Source organism: Elgaria multicarinata, chromosome 10, assembly GCF_023053635.1.
Source record: "Elgaria multicarinata webbii isolate HBS135686 ecotype San Diego chromosome 10, rElgMul1.1.pri, whole genome shotgun sequence".
In the NCBI taxonomy this organism is placed as follows: domain Eukaryota; kingdom Metazoa; phylum Chordata; class Lepidosauria; order Squamata; family Anguidae; genus Elgaria; species Elgaria multicarinata.
The window spans coordinates 36,508,870-36,526,083 of NC_086180.1; the positions used below are offsets into that span (position 1 = coordinate 36,508,870).

The window sequence follows — 17,214 nt, forward strand, 5'->3', positions numbered from 1 at the left end:
CGGGTGGAGACTCGCTTAACTGAGCGCCGTTTGGAGGAACTGTGAGTCTTGTGGCTGTTCCCTTGTATTCCTTTCTACTCTCTCTCTCTCCACCCACGCCCTATTCTATAACTCGTGCCGTTGCCAATGGGCAAGTATGTGTGAGACGGTCAGGCCTCTTTCGTTCACTCTCTGAGCCTGAAGAGCCGCTAATAATAATTACCCTTGGTCGTGTCGTCTCTGTTTTTAGGTGGGACAAGATGGCGAACGACTGGTCTCAGGCTTCTAGAGTACCCAGTTTTGCCCAAATGTTAAAAAAGAACTTGCCCGCCCAGCCGCCTCAACCGTCTGTTCCGCAGGCAGCTCATTCGTTTCCTCAGGCGGAGAATGCCAAGCCAATGTTTTTACCTGCGGAAGCGCCTGATGTTTCTAGCTTAGCATCGAAGGTGACGCAGATAACAGGTATTGGTGTTATAAATCGTGTATCTGTTTCTGTTGCCTTTCAAGAAAAAAACTTTCCCCATAATATTGCCATTGGCAATACTGGAAAGCTTTGTGATGTGGAAGCACTTTTGAGGTGGCTTTTGATGCATAATTCGTAATACTGCTTCCAACCCACCCTTACTGCCTTTGTGGTGTGATTACATCTGACTTAACATTTATAACTTTTTCCCCACTGGTTTTACTTGACACACCATAGGGCGGTTTTCTACATTGCTATTTCGGATATCTATTTATTTTATTTATTAAAACCTTTGTATCCTACCCTATATCATTAAGATCTCAGAACAGCGTACAGCTACTTGAGCCATACTTTTAAAATTTTGTTGTATTTATTTTTACACTGGCTTCCAGTAACAGTGGGTGGGTGGGGAATCAAAGCTTTTTAAAAAATTAAAAACGATTTTCAAACCTTCAAATTGGGTTTTTAATTCTAATTGATTTTTAATTCTAATAGTTATATCTCATCATAAACATGCTAAATCTACAGTAATAGTTCAATAAAATTAAGTTACCAATGAAACATGGGCATTAATATTACTTTTCATCTAGTGAAAATGAATCTGTCTAGCCTAATTATCAGCTCTTGCTTCTTGAAAGTTCTAGGCTTTCAGTTTCTGTGTCTCTGACTAAAGTCACATGTGCAGACACAGCTGGATAGGATCGGTCTGTACAGCAGGAAGGCTTGCATAAATAGATGTCTTACATGTGTCTAAAAATAAGGATTGTCACATGTCTAATCTTGTGGGAGATCATTCCACATGGTGAGTGCCACCATATTAAACACCCTGCTTTGAATAACTGTAGCAGACCTAAGGAGCATGTATTCCTATGAGATTAAGTCCACAGTTCTTTAATGATTTTTTATACTTTAAGGTTTCGCTTTTTTAAAGATACAAAAATCTGACGTTTAACGTAAAGCCATAGGTTGTTGATTGCATCTCAATTTAATTTTAAAGTGCTGCATTCAAGCAGCAGCCAGCATATCTATGAAAGTCAGCAGGACAGGCTGCTTGAGTGTTTCACTCTGCATCCATCAATATGAAGTCCTGTACAATATTTAATATTTCTTGACTTCATGTAATAAATATAGAGTGCTCCCCCTGACTCAGGTAGTCTGGTACATGAATTTTCTTAGTTGCTCTTGAGGGGAAAAGAGGGCATTTACCATCTTTCACATCTTCTTTCTTAAAAGTTGCTGGTTGTGTTATATTCTAGAAGTAAGTTAAATAGCTTTGTCTCAGGTTCAAATATAAGCTATGACAGTTCCTACCAAAAGCAAATCAATAACTGCTGTAGCAAATACTCATTGATTCAAATGATTATTGCAGAAATTAATGATGTGAAGCAGAATTTTTCAGAAGTATATTTTGAACTATCCAAGAATTTCATCATCTCCAACATAGACTTTATATGCAGATAGTTATAAAATCTCTCACTTTCTTATCAGCTGTCTCCCTTAAGATATTTCTCTTTCTAAAGTTATAGCAGTATTTTAAAAACTTTAAAAAGCAACAACTCTACAAATGTAGGTTTGTTGAAAATATCTAATTGAAGAAATTTAATAGGATAAGGCAGGAAATGTGTCATTTTAAGTTGACATTTCTGAAGTGTTTCGTTGAGGGGGGAACATAAATAACAAAAAAATAAGGTGGATTGATTGGAGCTGCTGTGCTTCACTTAGTCAAACAAATGCTATGATTTCATGCTAAAAAAAAATTCTCCTAGCATTCAAATTATTTTCAACTAACACATTTTAGGTCAAGTTCCTGACATCCAATATTCCAAAGCAGCACCTATAGTTCCAATTACTTCACTTCCTCCAAAGAAAATTCCGAAGGAATTTATCACAAAATATAAACGAGGGGAGATAAACCCAGTGTCAGCTTTACATCAGTTTGCACAGATGCAGCGTGTACAGCTTGAACTAAAGGAAACTGTAGCAACAGGTAAATGCTTCTAGTCTTAAAATAAAACGTTCTGTAAGGAATCTGCACTGTGTTTTAGTACTGTGGCATTGCATGTTCTGGTTGGGTTCACACGGAATGGTAAGCCAACTCCATATATTTGTTTCTGCTTAGCCACTAGCAAGAGGAACCAAAAATTGTTGGTTTAGCCTTTTGTTTCATCCTGGCTTGTTGCTTTTTAACAAGTGAGGATTCCTAAAGTAAAATGTCCAAAATCCTGACCACCTATTCCATGCAAAGGCAGCAAATGTTTAATGTCTGCCCTAATGCCACCCAGCTAGTACTTCTTTTGTACCTCATTGCACATGCTTATTTGATTAAAATTTAAATTCCTTGATTAAAATTTCAATCACATAAGCATGTGCAATGAAGGACAATGGTTCCAATATTTTGGTGCCTTTCCCGTATTCAGCACATATATTCATATAGTAGTACATTTAAATCAAAATGTTGGAGAGATATCTAGCTTTTGCTCAGCTGCAACCTATATCGCCTTTCCCTCCCCTAGAAATCCAGATTAAAAGCACAACCCAATACATATTTTAGACAGGAAAGGCCTAAAACTCCCATAATGCCCCAGCCAGCTATGCTGGGCATGTCATGCTGGGAGTTGTAGGCTGGGTTTTTTCTGCCCAAAAGTGCATAGGATTGGGCCCTCAGTTATAACATTGAGAGTTTTAAAAATAATGACTAGGAGCATAGTCTGTATTGGAAATTAAATAAGGTGCTTATACTTTTACCATTCTTGGAGTTCAGAAACCATCATGGCATGATAACACTGTTTTGGATAGGGAGAAAGGATATCATAGAGCTGTAATAACTGAGCATCTATGGAATCTTGAACTACAGATACAATGGTGTTGGGAATATGGTAAAAACTCTAAACAGTATGCATGACTTACAGGAATAGTAATAATCTCTTATGTATTTATGTAAAGTTAAACATAATATTAATCTTTTACTCTTGGCATTTTGAAGGTAATCTTTTAGGAGTTTACTTTGCTTTTTGTGCTGTGGTTGATGGTATTCAGTATAAAACTGGATTGGGACAAAACAAGAAGGAATCAAAATCAAATGCAGCAAAACTGGCTCTTGATGAACTGTTGCAGTTGGAGGAGGCAGAACCAAAAGCTCTTGAAATCCCTGGTAAAAGTTTTGTACAATCATTCACGTGTTAACGTTTGTCTCTATGCCATCAGATTCTTTGGTGGGAAAGTAATGTTTGTGAACCAGCCCATTAAATACTACTCATTTATTTTATACCACTCTGAACACTGGAGAGGACAGATAGGATTTTCTTACCACTTTTCCTAATGGCTCTCCTAAATTTCTGAATCTTAGGGTATATAGCAAGCTGTTACTGGGTTGGGTGCTTTGTGAGTATTCCAGGTACCCCTTGTGAAAAATGTGTGCTAGATGAAGAGATCAGTTTGTCTCAGCAAGAAGCAAATATTTTTTGTTCATTTTTTGTAACACATTTTTGTTAATTTGTAAGTTTCACAATTTGGTATTATGTTTACAGGTGCTCCCAGGATCCTTTCAGAAACCACAGTAGTAGCTGAACCTCAAATTACAACTGAATCTATGTACATTTCAAAGATTTCTTATGGTAAGAATGTGCTATCTTCCACACACACATCTGGATGTGCATTTTCAGGTCCTTTTGACTTTATCTTTAAAAGTATGATATGTGCTCTCTAAGACACAATAGTAGGATCAGTGAGAAAGTGGTGGCTGGTGCTAGTTGAGTGGAAGGAAGAGCAGCTAATGGTAAGTTAAGCCAAGGGATAATAGTGGGTAGGACTAAAGATTGTAGAACTTGTGGGGCGCCCGCCCAATCTTGTTCCAGCCGAGCCAGCCCAAGTGGTTACTCAGCGCTGTGCACATCTGGGGCCTCTGGCAAGTGCACAGTTCCCCTAGAACACCATTAGCGCAAGTGTCAGGTGTGGGAAAGTGCAATCCAAAAAGTGGGCACAGAGATCCCATACAGCAATAAAAAAGGATATAGAAAAGTAAGATAAGGAAAATAATGTGGGGTGGGGTGGGGGTACTAAGAAAAACAGATTCACTCTCTCATCCAGGCAGGTATTCATTCATACACACACAAACATTGGAATGCTCCAGCCAGCAGCCACCCACCCCTTTACCAGGCACATAGCAGAAGCACTGGATTCATTCCCCATCCACCCCTTAAAAAATATCTTTCAGCCATCTGAAAATCAAACCCCTGGCTTCTAGTCATAATTTTTATTTCCTGAGAATGTTTAGGTGTCTGGAGGTAGAGGTTGGCTTTTCAGTGCATCCCAGCCAGCTAACAGTTAAGAAAGACACTTCCGGGCAGAGCTATTTGCATTATGACACACTTTAAAAAGAAATAATTAGAGGAAAATTATTTTTAAGGACATGAAGGGTGTTCTTACTAATTTTCTGGATTGATTATCAGGTGCACCTCTTGGCTTGGGAGCTCCTTGCAGGTGCAGTGGCAATGCCTGTGGAGGCTGGGGCACAGTCCACTACTGTTCAGTGCTTTCTCCCTCTTGCCTTCGCCTTGATAAGTGACTGTAGCAAAACTAGGAGCAGGAGTATCACTGCTGCTAGGGTAGACTGCAGGATTTTTTAAAAGCACCATTTCCAAAACAAGTGCTAGGTCCTGCACAGGCACAGCAAAACCAGTCATGCTGATATTTTTGCTTCTCATGTATGCACTACCTGCCTCCTCGGCCTCCATTATTAATATCTGAGAATGTTCTGAACATGTGTGTATAGAAGAGGAGGATTGGAGGACGATTACTGAAGATTGGAAGAAGGATGGCAGTGGATACACTGTTTTGGACACAAAATAACTTGAGATGGGATCTCTTTAGAATACAGAGGCATAGGTCAGGGGTAGGGTGATCCCTGCACATAATGTAAAGCTGCCATTGCAACAAGACAAATGGAACATAACAAATGTGTGTTCCCCACGTCTTCACCCTCCACTAGCATTAAGTAGGAATGTCGCGGGCCAGACTGAGTCCAGAAGTCCCAACAGATCCCCCGTGTCGGGCCAGTCTGGCGCCTGCAGTGTGTTTGCGGACTTGTGCTCTGAGCACTTGCGAGGCCAGACGAGTGCTTGGCAGCCATCTGCCCTCTCCAGAGATTACTCATTTCCTCCCATTGTGTAAATGACGGCCGTAAAGGCCCCATTTACGCAACAGTGTTCGCACCTTTACAAGAGATGGCTTGATTCATATAGTTGTCTTACATAAGTTAGCAGTTGATTTCACTCATGGGAGTGTGGTACATGTTCAGTTTGTCTCTTCCCCCTAACTGTACACCTTTTATCATTGTTATGTTCTGTACGTAATACCAGAACATTTTTGTTTGCATTTAAACTAATTATTAAACATTGGTGATGTATAACTAAGGAGATGAAGACGACTAATTGCATAAGCTGTTAAATGGTATACAAGAGTTTATGATTTCTAAATGCAGGCTTATGTACTCTTTGCATATACTTGAGGTTGATAAGTAGCTGGAGTAGTCCTCCCTGCATATTCTAAGAGAAGAACTCCATATTCCAAGTTCTTAAATACAAAGCAGAAAAAATGTTCATTTGCAGTGTCTTACTTGTATGATCTCTTCAGTACTTCTAAATATGTGGTTTTGATTTTTTCTCCCTTTGATTTATTTTTAATATTTTACTAGAAGGGCAGCATCTTGCATATGGAAAAATTTCCCAAGTTGTCAAGGAAACATTCAACAGTTTGACAGCTAAACATCCAGAGTACCAGAGCTGTAGCAGTACACTGGCTGCTTTTGTAATTGAAAGAGGTAGGCATGTTCTATCAAAATAATGGCTGTGAGTGGATTCTATAAAAATAGTGTACTGAATAGAAATGAAAGTTAAATCTTGGTAAATTCTGAAATGGAAAATTACACTTCTTTATTTTCTCTCCCAGCTAGACAGCATGAGGTAGTAGCCATTGGAACAGGCGAATTCAACTATAGTCAGTGTGACCATCTGGATGGGAGAATATTGCATGACAGTCATGCTGTTGTAACAGCAAGGCGCTCTCTTCTTAGGTAAGAATCTAGAATTGTACAAGGACAGGGTTCTGCTAAAATTGCTATATGGAGCAGCACTCTGGGCTGTGGCCAATTTTGATACAATAGAAAGAGCTCAATATATATATATATATATATTTGCGTAGATTACTGGCAGTTCCCATTTCTTCAAAATTAGAATTGGTCTGTGCAGAACTGGGTGTAATACCTGTCAAAGCTGAAGTTCTTAGATTAGCCCTGCTTTTTGGGTTAAAAATCATCTTTAAGCAGGTATCAGAATTTCTTCTGATGACATTGGAAGACATGGGCCCAAAGTCATGGAAGCATAAAATGCAGCTCGTGCCATTAATTTGGGTTTCTCTATGTCTTTTTTAAAAAAAAACACTCAAGGACATTCTAGAAGTAAAGTATTACTGCCCTAAAGGATACTGAGATGCAAAGTCAGGTGGTTGAGATCAAGACTTGCCAATCTAATAACCCCTATTGCTTTGCATTTATCTTTTCCAAAATACCTGGCAGATTTACCAGATATTAAAACAAGGATAGTCTTCATTAAATGGGCTCCCATTGGCAGTTTGGGTGGGTTGGCATAATGGGGTTCCTAAGAAGGGTAGAATATCAATTGAAGATGTTCTTCATGTACTGCTAGAATGCTCTATCTATAATCTTAGAATCAAATATATTCAACCATTAAGATCGTTGAACAGAAGTTTTGTTTTCTGTTGTCTGATGCTGACTGATACGTATCTTTCAGAACATCTAAACTCCTTGTCAATAAGATGTATGTTACAGAGATTAAAGGCTGTACAGAAAATTATTCAACTTTTGATGGTCCATTATTAGTGTTTTAAATTGTGTAGTGGTTTTTCACTGTATTTCTGTTTAATGACAATTTGCTAAGATACAACAAACTTTGCTTTCTTAGGTTAAAATTGTGTAGACCTATTAAGATCTTTGGGTATATGTAATTCAATTCTAGGAGTTGCATGTTTTTGTTTGAATGAAAGTTTAAAGTGTTCATGTCTAATTTCTCAAATCTTAATGCTTCTTTAAAGGTATTTTTATAGACAGCTTTTACTCTACTACAGTAAAAACCCCACAATGATGGATAAATCTATATTTTGCACTGAACTAACATCAAACCTGCTTGCGCTAAAACCAAATGTAAATATATTCCTCTACATGAATCAGCTTCCAAAAGGATCTGCTCAGATAAAGTCCAAGCTGTAAGTATTAAGTAATCCAACATTGAAACTTGATACAAGTGCATAAGATTAACCTTCTAAGCATGTTTTGTGGTATATACAGGTTAATGTTCTTGCAGTAAAATAAAATATTTATTAGTTTATTGTAGTAATAAAAATATTGTAAGTAAATAAATACATTTAGGTATTTAAAGAATAAGTTGTTTGGGAGTTGTTTTGTATATTCCACTCATGGTGGCTTATATGATGACTGGAAAGCCAACTGTTGGAAAAGAAAAGGTAGAGTAACATCTAGAAATACAATACAAATTAAATGCAACTACTAGAACTTTAACTTAATTGTAAGTTAAAGAGCTTCGGCTATTGGGCGGTATAGAAATGAAATAAATAAATAAACCCAATTACACACACAGTCTCAAAATACTGGTTTCACTGCTTCCTCTAACTTTTGTCTGTATCTCGAGTTTTCAATTTTGGCTTAATGTACATTAACAGATTCATTAATTTCTGAAGGGACAAGTCTTTTTCACTAAGTATTAACTTCAGAAAATGTCAAAGGCACCAGTTTATCCTAGCTTAATTTGACTATCAAGACTATGCAGTGCATACATGTGTAAGTGTTTGGTCATTTGTCCCCAAATACTTTGCTCTTGTTTTTATGTAACACCAACTAAAATTAGTGCAGTTGTGAACCTGTTCTCTCCTAGGATGCAAAACAGTTTGGGGCTCCCCTTGAAGCTGTATTGGTGAAGATTAGGGATAAGAAGAAAATCTTCTTTGTGGCTAAGGAAACAATGCAAACCTATACACCAGTAGTCTTTGGGGCTGTAAGCTGTTATGTAATACCAGAAAACCTAGATACTTCACCTCCTTGTAGAGTTATTCCAAATGTACTTGGAGGAGAAATACTGTTCACTTCTTCAGCCCACAGATACTCCCAAAGGAAGAGCAAGGAATCTGTACTCCATCTGGCATCATTCTTCCCTCACATTGCAGTATAGTTTCACCACTTTTTTACCCAGTTAAACAGAACCCCCATTTGATGTATAGAAGTAAGACATGGGAATGGGTATGCCCATGGTTCTCAGTAACTCCGTGAATGATTTGATAGAATCTCCAAGATCTGGAAATGTAGCCATGAATCAGATTGCTGAAATCCATACAGTGTCTTATCAGAACAGCCTGATTTCCCCCTTTCCCAGTAGCACTCCAACTTTTTCTTTGTAAAGTTCTGGAAAAAAATGCTGAGGGCTGTCTTAGACCTAAATAAGGCTTAACAAGTTCAGGAACTGGCTTCAGTCCATCATAGCATAACCACAGTAGGGGTCAATCAGGCTATGTCACAGGAAGTTCGTGCTGTTTTCATCCAATCAGAATCACTATCAATATTAGTCTGTTTTGAGTTGACATTGGTCCCATAAGTTCTCAGAATTCCTCATTGCTTCGGTTTATTTCTTTGGGGTCTAGGGTGTTGTAGTATATCCTTTTGTGGTAAGTGTTCTGATAAAGTTCTCATTCAGGTCAAGGAGGACATGCAGTGAGCCTGAAACATGTGCAGGAATATAGCTTTATCAACACAGATAGTTCGTATGAAGGCTTAATACCACCCCTTCAAAGAGAAAGACTTGGTCTTGGGTGGAGAACTATTCCACAGATCTCCTGTGTGAAACTTCTCTCAGCCCAATTCAAGGTGCTGGTTTTAACCTATAAAGCCCTACATGGCTTGGGACTGCAATACCTGATGGAACGCCTCTCCTGACATGAACCTACCCGTACACGGCGCTCAACATCTAAGGTCCTCCTCCGAGTGCCTACTCCAAGGGAAGCTGGGAGGATGGCAACAAGGGAGAGGGCCTTTTCAGTGGTGGCCCCCCGACTGTGGAATGATCTCTCCGATGAGGCTCACCTGGTGCCAACACTGTTCTCTTTTAGGCGCCAGGTCAAGACTTCCCTCTTCTCCCAGGCATTTAACACCATTTAACAACATACTTTTAATGTTTACTGTTTTTAACTTTTGTAAACCGCCCAGAGAGCTTCGGCTATGGGGCGGTATATAAATGTAACACATAAATAAAATAAATAAACAAATAAATAAATAAATAAATAAAAGCTTTGGCCATTACATTGAAAATTATACTGGAGGAGCTTTCTCTTAAAATGGTTTCATTTGTGGCTATCACTTCTGCTCTGCTCAGGAACAATCAGTTTAGCATAACTACTCTTAAGGACTTAAGAAATACACAAGGTCAGCAAACATAGTGCTTCATCCAAAGAAAGCCCACTTTTATGCCCAAAGTCCATCTTTGTTCATCGCTCTCAAAAAATCGTGTTGTCTTGCTATTCCTACTCAAACTTTAAATGTTTGCCCCATTCCTACTTGTTATAGTTCTTGGCTGGAATGATGGGTTGAGATGTTGTGGCTTGCAGAATCTGTAGCTCAAGTATTGGAGCTAAATTCCAAAATATATTACTTCTGTAAGAGGCTCTTTGATTCCATTGAGGGTATATTCATTTAGATAATAAAAAACAGCCCTCTTGCAACACCAATTTTCCAGGAACTCCAGATCCATTTGTTCAGGGCAGCGTAATCAACAGCACTTCACCAATTAGCTTCTTCATTTCTAGGAAAATAGATTCAAAAACAGTGATTATGCACCACTAAGAACGGCACTAATTATAATCTAAATGCTGCATTTTGAAAGTGACTTCAACTGGTCTTTTCTTTTGCTGGCTGTCAACAGGATTTTTGGAACTATTTGGAAAGCCTTCAGATGTTGCATCTATTTTGCATTATATTTGCATCAACTTCTATGGAAGGTTTTTTATCCCTTCATTCTACAGTGGATAGGTTCTGTCAAGAAGCTTGTCTTCAGATCTTAACACCTTCTTATCCCTTGAATCATTTAAGTATTAAGGAAACTACCTGGAAGGTACATCTTTGCCATCAAATCTGTGTAGAGGACCAGGGGTGTGGGGGAGCTAAATTTTCAGTAGGAAGAAACAATGCACCTTTCAGACACATTGCGTGGGCCCAGATGGACCTTTTACACAGCTGAAATAACCCAGTTCCATAGTCTTGCACTAATTCTTCACAGTTTTTGCTCCAAGCATCACACTTAAAAGAAAAGTAGTATATGCTTGTACACTTTCAAAAGCCCCATGGATGTCATCAAGAGGACAGGGATTCAGACTTTATAGTGTTTTTTTTTTACAAACAGAGGTCTTCACTTTACTTTGCTCTTCACTATTAGTAGCTGTATTAGGGAATGTTTTCTGACAAGTTCATTTCTTCTGGTGGTTAGAAGAGTGGAGAGACCCACTGGACATTGACCAGGAACAGTAGGTGGGATGTGGCTTGTATTTCTATGCCTCAGTATCATAGCTCATGGACTTCCTGAGGCTTCCCTTGTTTTCAAGACAGGCAGTTTTTCCTTGCTTATTTTCAAGAACTGGGAGGTAACTTTTCTCTGGTCAGGGACATTTAATCTAGTTGACCCAGCCTTTTCAATCAGGAGTTAACCTCTTTCAAGCATCATTGGGTTGGAACTTGCCACTATAAAAGTAAATGTTTGACTGGATCAAATAGCAAGACATTCTCTTACAGAATCTGACTTTAATTTCACTGTGACTATAAATATGTTTCACTATGACTATACAGCTGTTTTGGACAATCACTAAATCTTAATGACACTATATTCTATTGTAGACGCCTCAATCCAAATTCTGTATCTGCATTTGAAGCTGATGAAGAACTGCGTCTTCATGTTGCTGTTGAAGGCAAGACATATCTCACAATTTATTGTCCTGCTGAAATTGCTAGAGTAACCAGCATGTCTACCAGTGATAAACTGACAAGATGGGAAGTCTTGGGTGTTCAGGGAGCCTTGCTGAGTCACTTCATTCAACCAGTTTATGTTAGCGGCATCATTCTTGGTAAGTGTGACTTCTGATCCAGCTGTTCAATACTCTTAAGATGCATCATGAGGCCACTTATTTTAGGATGGGTATGTTAGGTTGCTTAGTTGTCCCCAACAGCATAACTCGTTATGCTTTGAAGGCTGCACTGACATGAAATGTAACTTCATTTGGATGAACTTCTACTTGGTTTTCTAAACAAGGAATTTAAGGAACTTACAAAATACAATACTAAAATGTATAAAATCATCATTTTGAAACATAACTTAATCTTAAATTTCAACCTGGTAAGTTTCAACCTGGTGAACATGATGGCAGATCTATGTGTATAAACAGAGAGCTGCAGTTGACTGATGGTATCTGGTGTGAATCCAACACATGTCCCCATGAATAGAAGCAATTCAAGATTGGAATGTAATAAAAGTTGGCTCTTTTTGTGGTATCTCACTTTGTACATCATTACGTTTATTTTGTGCTACATAAGTATGTGTGTCTCATTTTAAGTACTGATAACCATTTTAAGTTCAGATAACTAGAATGTATTATGGGGATGGAGCTTAGAGTGAAAATTGTAATTGTTCATCTCAGTAGAACAAAGGTATGAAGTCTTAGAAGCATTTCTTGATCCTCTTTTTAATATTTGTGATGCGGCTCTTAATGTTTTTTAGGGGATGGGAACTGCCAGGACACCCGAGGATTAGAAATAGCCATCAAACAACGTGTAGATGATGCACTCACTTCAAAACTGCCCATGTTCTACCTGGTGAACAGACCACACATTAGCTTGGTAACCACTGCTTACCCCGTACAAATAGACTTGGAATGCAGATCGCTTAGTGTGAATTGGTCCCAGGGAGACTTATCGTTGGAAGTAGTAGATGGGCTAAATGGGAAGACCACAGAAAGGTAAAAGTTCGTAACAAAGAACATTAAAATGTTAGAAGCACCTGAGTTTTAACATAATTCAAGATGAATAAGTAGGAGTCCTTATCTTAGTTATGTATTGTATATGACTAAATACACAAGCAGAGAACTGAAGTTGACCTGTACTACCTAGTGCATACCCAACATATGCCCTATGAATAGATGCAATCTTAGTTATGCAAGTCTGTCAATTTTCAAAATGACTTCTCTCCCAAGTTTCCAAACAATGTTAAAACTTTAAAGAAAGTGTCTATAAGTACTTTTTAAAAGTTTAGGTAAATAATGTGTAGTAATTGTTCCTAGAGTGTGTTCCTCATTGTCATTGTTTCTATTCATGCCTAGTTCACCCTTTAAAAGTGGTGTTTCAATGGCAAGTCGACTTTGCAAGGCTGCAATGTTAAGTCGTTTTAACTTATTGGTTAAAGAATCAAAGAGAGATGATTTACTTAAAGCAGGAACATACCATGAAGCAAAGGTAAGACTTGCTGAAGGGAAACTTGCTTTAAGAGGGGGTGGGGTTATCATGCATTCTAGTAACATAAAGAGCTGCTTCTGAATCAGGCCAAAGGTCTGTTGAATTTAGGGTGACCATATGAAAAGGAGGACAGGGCTCCTGTATCTTTAACAGTTGCATAGAAAAGGGAATTTCAGCAGGTGTCATTTGTATATATGGAGAACCTGGTGAAATTTGCTCTTCATCACAACAGTTAAAGTTGCAGGAGCTATACTAGAGTGACCAGATTTAAAAGAGGGCAGGGCACCTGCAGCTTTAACTGTTGTGATGAAGAGGGAATTTCACCAGGTTCTCCATATATACAAATGACACCTGCAGAAATTCCCTTTTCAATACAACTGTTAAAGATACAGGAGCCCTGTCCTCCTTTTCATATGGTGACCCTAATTGAGTTGAACATTCTGTTCCCACAGTGGCCAGTTGGATACCTATCGGCAGCCCACAATTTCTGTTTAGTATTATATTCATAGTGACTTTAGAATTGGATTGACATTGTTTTAATGCTAGTGAGGGAAAATAGCCAGTATCTCTACATGACTTTAATGCATGTAATTGCATGCTGTTCATAGATATGGAAGGTGAATCTGTAGCCTACACAGTTTTGTTGTCTCATAACTTCAGATTGATTTTATAATAGTATGTGGTCTGTAGGTAGACTGTAATTATTTAGTCAAAAATAAATGGTAATCCCACAATTGTTAGTGTATCTAGAACTTCTGCCACAATATCCTTAAACAAGGGGTGGGATGGATGGGGAGGGGAGATAGTTATCATGTTCACTTAAAAACAAAACCTGAGTACATGGGAGAACTCTCTCACTATGTTGGCTTTAGGTATAGAGATGAATGTTATGGGGAATTTAATCTAAGTAAGGGGATGTGTTTAAGAACAGTTCATGTGGTATTGGTTTACCATAAAAAGGGGAAAGAGGTGGATACCTACATTCTGCTTTGAAATATAGAAACCTACATAATTCCATTATTTTAAATAGCTTTAAGATCTTATAACTAAAGGATGGGTCATATATTCAAACAAAATGTTAAACAATTTGAACAGCTGAAACAGCTACAATTAGTTACTGGACCTGATAAAAGCAACTTAAATAAATGCCCCCATCCTATGCCATCAAATAGACAGTCTTAACCTGGTGTCAAAGACATGTCAAGTTGGCACCAGGTAGATCTCAGTGGGGAAAGCATTCCATAATTCAGAGCCACCCCTGAGAAGGTCCTCTCTCTTGTTGCCAGCTTCCAAGGCTCCTTCAGAGGAGCCATTTAGAGGAAGGCCTCAGGTGTTGATCATAGTGCCTGATTAGGTTCACATTAAAGAAAATGATACATTGATTACAATAACATTGTGCCAGCATCTGCATCTGCCCCCTCAATACATCACATAGCTCTGGAGTAGCATATCTCCCATTCATGACAGGGCTGCAGTTGTTTTTAATACACAAAGGTAGAGAGGAAGAGTTATCTGGAGCAACTGGGCCTTGACTTAACTGTTGAATTGCAGTTGGATTGTCTGTTACCTGTCTTCTTATGGGACTCAGGCAATGACTTACTGTAATAATGGCAGAAATTTTTTGAATTGCCTGTTTCACGTTCAGTTTTTGACCAAGCAGTTGAAAGCACACACTTAGACAAGGAGGAGCTACACTTGCTCCTGTGTAGACAAATTTGAGTATTGCGTTCTCTTATTTTAGTTAAGAGTATGGCTGGGGACACCTCTCTTGGAGTCCGCTAGGTTCCCTTTCCTTCCTGTTTATTTTATTAAATAAAATAATAATAAATTTATTTCTTACCCGCCTCTCCACTTTCATCAAGGCAGGGAACAACAATAAACGATAAAATAACACTTTGGAACTTGGCATGCTGCAAAGCAAAGTGCTTCCCTCTAGCACCGTATTTATTTTGATTCGAAAGAGCTCAGCCCCTACCTCTGCTTTGTTGTTTTTCTTTTAGTTGCCCCAGTTTACCTTTTGAGAAATTACTGTTTTGTGATTAGCCATACATGCAATAGCAACTTTTGTGAATGAGAAAGCCCACGCTGGCAGCCATTTTGTGAGACTGTCCACAGCTCTCAAATCTGAATGTGCTCACCACGAAAAAATGTTGGGAATCCCTGAATATAGTCCCTGACAACTTGATTATTCTTGTTCTAGATAACAGTGCTTATAGGTCATAAGATTTGCCATGAAGTTGAATGTGTGTATCTTATATGTAATATGGTCACAGTTCATACATGTTAGCCTGGTCAGCTCTTTACAAAATGTCAGAGTGAATCCACTATGACATTAATTGATCCCCAAAATTGACATTATGCTATTCATTACCTTTTAAGTGCCTTCATCTAAATACACACAAGACAGGGGAGATAGTGAAATATTTTGGAAGGATGGGGAACAATGGTGACACTGAATCTGGCTTTAGCTATCCATGCTCTCGTAATCTCCAGGATAACAACTGGAATTTCCACTTTCCAATCAATCTTTAGTTAGTGAAGAATCCACCTACTAGAGTACTAACTAGAACTGGGTATCTTCATCATATTACAACTGTGCTGGTTTTGCCAATTGCCCTGGCTAACAGTCTGTTTCTGAGCCCAGTTCAAGTGCTTACTTTGACCTACAGGTGCCCCCCACTATGTGAAGTGAGAGGTGGCACCCAAGTTGTGCAACACTTGACAGAGAGGTTTGCCTGGCACCTGATTTATTGTCCTTTTAGTGCCAGGCAAAGATCTAATTTTTCTAAACATTTAAGATGCAATTTTAATCCAGTTGTCTTTTTTTATACTTACATGGTTTTGTGTATTGTACCTTATTCTTGTTTTTATAATTTAATTGTTTCTTTTTGTAAACCAGTCTGAAATATAACTGAAGGGGAGTATAAAATACTTAAGTCAGGCATTTATTAGACAGTAAATAGGCCACCTCAAATGGATTTGCAAGTCCCAATAATGTGTGTAGACTTTCTAAATAAAGTCTACACACCCCAGCTTCACCTCCACACTAATCTTTTTTAAAATACAGCATATTACTTGAAATGTTCCGTCACAGGATTTCTTTACCTAATCCCTCGACATTAAATTATTAACTAACTTTTTAATTTAGATGATGGCCGAGTCCTACCAAGGAGCAAAACACTTGCTGAAAACCTATTTGGAGCAGCATGGTTATGGGTTGTGGATTGTGAAGTCTCCGCGTATTGAACATTTCAGTATGTAAAGGTTTATATCACCTCTGTGACCTGTTGAAGTAGGTTCTTTCTCCAAGTAGACTTTTTTCATTGGTTAGTAGCTGTAGATCAGTGCTGTTCAGTATTGTCAACTGATGCCTGAAAGAATTGTGCTGAAACATAAGCCAAATAAATGCATAAGCTGACTTGTAAAAATCTGTAGGTGATTTTTATTCCTGAGACATTTGCCACTGTAAGGATACCTGTTACTAAAAAATAGTTTTTGTGTTTTGTATTTGCAGTAATGCATGTTTAAATAGTTTCAGATAATTTGGCTATGATGTTTCCTAAGAAGTGAACTTCAACAGTGAAAAAGACACCTGACTGATAATTTTGCTTTGATAGTATCTTACTATGTAGCGGCAATGCAAGCTGCAGTGCTTTCTGAAAGGTCAGGTCCTGTTCTGGATTTAACAGTTCTCCTTCTTAATCATCCTAAACTTTGTGAGCTGTATTTGCCTTTTCAGTTGTGGGCACTTGATTCTTATGACTTCAGGAAACTGCTCAAATTACACTTTTTTGACAGGAGACAAGTCCCAGAAATGTACTTTGAGCCAAGTATGTGATCTATTGATTGTAAATTATGGAAACAGTTTTGCAACTTGCAATATTTTCAGTCTCATTTTGCATATGAAAATAGTATCAGATGTCTTAAATATTTCATTTGTGATTTGACCTTTTGCTAACCTCTTGTTTACTTTTTAAAGATTTCGATGAAAATATTCAGTAAGGCTGAATGCTTTGTAATTTCGTACATTATACCCTTTTTCTAATAAAATATCATCCTGATTTAAGGTTGTAGTTCTTCCAGGCAGCCAAATAGTGTCAAGGTGGGAAATGTACAAATAACTGGTCTAATAGATATTTAATGTTATTTGAGTTCTATTGGTCTACCCTCCTTGTCCTGGTTCTGACTTTATATAAAACAT

General features: G+C 38.1%; 1 protein-coding gene across 1 annotated transcript; it reads left to right on the forward strand.

Moving 5' to 3' along the window:
- The first annotated feature begins 239 nt into the window (after positions 1 to 239).
- ADAD1 (adenosine deaminase domain containing 1) lies at positions 240 to 16,521 on the forward strand. Its single transcript, XM_063135266.1, has 11 exons — positions 240 to 441; positions 2,241 to 2,429; positions 3,426 to 3,593; positions 3,970 to 4,056; positions 6,135 to 6,260; positions 6,389 to 6,512; positions 7,550 to 7,720; positions 11,406 to 11,632; positions 12,283 to 12,520; positions 12,881 to 13,013; positions 16,162 to 16,521. Exons 1-11 carry the CDS (start codon positions 240 to 242, stop codon positions 16,273 to 16,275), a joined length of 1,779 nt encoding a protein of 592 aa, XP_062991336.1. The 3' UTR covers positions 16,276 to 16,521.
- Positions 16,522 to 17,214: the final 693 nt, after the last annotated feature.